This window comes from Sarcophilus harrisii, chromosome 6 (assembly GCF_902635505.1).
Source record: "Sarcophilus harrisii chromosome 6, mSarHar1.11, whole genome shotgun sequence".
NCBI lineage: Eukaryota > Metazoa > Chordata > Mammalia > Dasyuromorphia > Dasyuridae > Sarcophilus > Sarcophilus harrisii.
The window spans coordinates 184,001,994-184,004,758 of NC_045431.1; the positions used below are offsets into that span (position 1 = coordinate 184,001,994).

The 2,765-nt window shown below is 54.9% G+C and overlaps 1 protein-coding gene across 1 annotated transcript; it reads right to left on the reverse strand.

Moving 5' to 3' along the window:
• Positions 1 to 298: 298 nt before the first annotated feature.
• Positions 299 to 2,510, reverse strand: LOC111721389 (homeobox protein HMX2-like). The gene is made up of 2 exons (XM_031942486.1): positions 2,035 to 2,510; positions 299 to 1,054 (listed from the first exon to the last, which is right to left on the reverse strand). The coding sequence occupies exons 1-2, from the start codon at positions 2,459 to 2,461 to the stop codon at positions 417 to 419; spliced, it is 1,065 nt and encodes a 354-aa protein (XP_031798346.1). The 5' UTR covers positions 2,462 to 2,510; the 3' UTR covers positions 299 to 416.
• Positions 2,511 to 2,765: the final 255 nt, after the last annotated feature.

The following is a 2,765-nucleotide window of genomic DNA, read 5'->3' on the forward strand; positions in this document are numbered from 1 at the left end:
CTCAGAAAAGCGAGATGTTTGCATAGAAATATTTGGTAACTGGGGTTTGAAATTGAAGAAATAAGCAAACGGGGAGGAGGAAGAAGCAATATTTTCCGGGAGATAAATTAAAGGACACAAAAAATAAAGGAGTTGGGAGACTCTGGGATTTGGGATTTAGTGAGAATTAAAAAGAAATAAAGGAAAATATGGAGATAAGAGAGAGAGAAGGGAGAAAAGAAAGAACTGGAAAGATTCAGAAAAGAGAAAAAGAACAAAGGGAAAATTAGAAAACGAAAGGTGAAATGAAGAAAAGAAAAAGATGGAGAAGAAAAAGAGACAGTAAAAAGCATGAGAGAAAAAAAAGAAGAAAGGAGAAAAAATGTATATGTGGGGGGTGGAAAGTCGACCAAATGAGGGAAGAAAAAAGAAGGCAATTATACGTCTCCGTCGAGCAGACTGAAATATTTGCCTGGCCGGGGGAGGCAGAGGTAGGGGAAGCTGTGCCCGGGGTACAGGAGGGGAAGGGACAGCGGCAGCAAGTAGCGACTGAGGAAGGCCGAGTCCTTATAAAGGGCCGGCAGCTCCGAGGCCTGCTCGGAAGCCTGGGTCCCCACTGGCCCGTGGGGTTCGGCAGCCAGCTGTCTCTTGAGTTTGTTCCTGCGGTTTTGGAACCAGATTTTCACCTGCGTCTCGGTGAGCTGCAGGGAGGCCGCCAGGCCCGCACGCTCAGCGCTGCTCAGGTAGCGTTTCACGTCGAATGTTGCCTCCAACTGGAACACTTGACTCTTGGAGAAGATGGTCCTCGTCTTCTTTTTGCTCGACTGCGGCCCAGAGGACGGGCCAGCTCGGCACTCGCTGCGATCTGTGGTGTCGGGGCTGCTCCCTCTGGGGCAGGGCAGTTCCCGGGGCCCCGAGACCTCCTGGAGGCTTCCACTTGCTCCTCTACCCTGGCCGGGGTCCCAGCCGCGAGTCCGGCTCGTACTCCTGCTCCTATTTCTGCTCGGGTTCCCGCTGCGGCTGCGGCTTCGGCTCCGGCTCGGGCTCGGGCTAGGGCTCCTGCTCTCTGCCTTTCCTGCCGGGTGGAACAACTCGGGTTGTGAGATCTGCTGATGCTAAGGGGCAGCATCCTGGACCTTTTTCCTCCCTTTGCCTCTCTCCCTTCCTTTTCCCCTGCACTTCATTCAGTTCTCATCCTCCTCTTTCAGTTACTCCTTTCTCTTCTTCTTTTCCCTAGTCTCTCCACATTTCGTTCTCTTATGAAGCCTCTTCTCTTATTTCTCACCCCCCCTCTTCTTCTTCTTTCGTATTTCCCCATTCTTTCTGATCTTTTCCCTCTCCTCCTTTTCCTTCTCATGTCCCTTCCCTCTTCCTCCTTTTCTTCCTCCTCCATCACTTCCTTTTCCTCCCCTTGCTCCTTCCTCCTCCAAGATCTCCCTCCTCCCCTCCAGAATTCTGCAGCCTCCCTACTACATCTGGGTCTTGAGACACTGGCATAGGGCCTAGTCCCGCGCCCCTCTCTCCTCTTGTCCCCAGGGAAGGGAATGGAGGTAGAGAAATATCACTGCCCGCTCCCCACCCCACCCCACTCCCACATCCAGGGGAATAGGGGATGATTATATTGAAGGGGGAAAGGTGAGGGAAATAGCGAAGAAAAGGAGGTATGAATGAAGACACGAATGGATACGGAGCTATCAGAGGAACCCACATCAGATTTGGGGACTCGGAGAAGGATGGGCCGAGAAATGGGAAAGAAATTACAGATTGACAGACTCTCAAGTTCAAGGGGGTTCTTATGTACCATGAGTCCAAACTATTCATCTGACAGAGATAGAAACTGAAGCTCAGAGAGGGGTCAGCCTTGGAACAAGATCCCACTGCGAGTGTGAAACTGAACTAGAAGGAACCCAGGTCTATGGAATTCTAACCAAGGGTTGTCCCCAGCCATCGGGGTGGCACTTCACGTGTGAAAGAAGAGAAACCGTGGGGATAGAAGGCTGGGAGGTTGGGGGTGGGAGACAGGTACGAGAAGAGGGAGGAGGAGCAGCTGCCTACCCGAGCCGAGATCGCGCCTCCCGACCTCCACGGCCACCGCTTCCTCCTCCTCCTCAGGGTCCTCGTAGTGCTGAGGCTCGTGGGCTGGGCTAGGTCCCCGCGGTCCCCAGCAGTAGCCAGGCCGCGGCGCCCCCCGCAGATCCGGGCGGAGGATGCTGTCGATGGTGAAGGTGCGGGGGCCCATCGATCGCCCAGGCTGAGGCTGGGGCTGTGGGCGAGGGCCTAAGAGGCGGTCGCCCACCTGCTCCGCTCCGCTCATGGCTCTAGAGCCAAGGCTTCGTCTCCTCCCTGCGCCCGGGAGCCCCAGGCCCGGGCCTCCTCCGAACAACCCCCGCAACCCCCGGGGCTCCGCGCTAGCCGCAACCACAGCCGTGGGCGGAGCCTGAGCCTCTGCTTGAGCCTTGCAGCTGAGCGGAGATTCGGCCATGGATTCGCCAAACTGGAGGAGGGGGTGGAGCCTGGGAGGAGCCAGAAGGGAGAGGGAAAGGCAGGAGAAAGAGGGAAAGGAAGAGAGAAGCTGAACTGGAAAGAGAGGAAAGGGAGGAGAGGGGAAAGAAGAAAGAGGAGGAAAGCGAGCGAGAGAGGAGGGGAAAGGGAGAAGAAATGGGAGTAGGAAAGGAGGGAAGAAAGAGGGGATAAGAAAAAGGAGGGGAAAGAAAGGGAGGGTTTGGAAGGAGAAAAGTGGCGCTCAGAAAGACAGCATCCTCTAACAAATCTACACACACACACAC

Coding starts and splice junctions, on each gene's coding strand:
- LOC111721389 (XM_031942486.1), bottom strand. CDS start 2,461: ATGGCCGAATCTCCGCTCAGCTGCAAGGCTCAAGCAGAGGCTCAGGCT. Junction 1,055..2,034: donor GAGGCGCGATCTCGGCTCGG/GTAGGCAGCTGC, acceptor TCCACCCGGCAG/GAAAGGCAGAGAGCAGGAGC.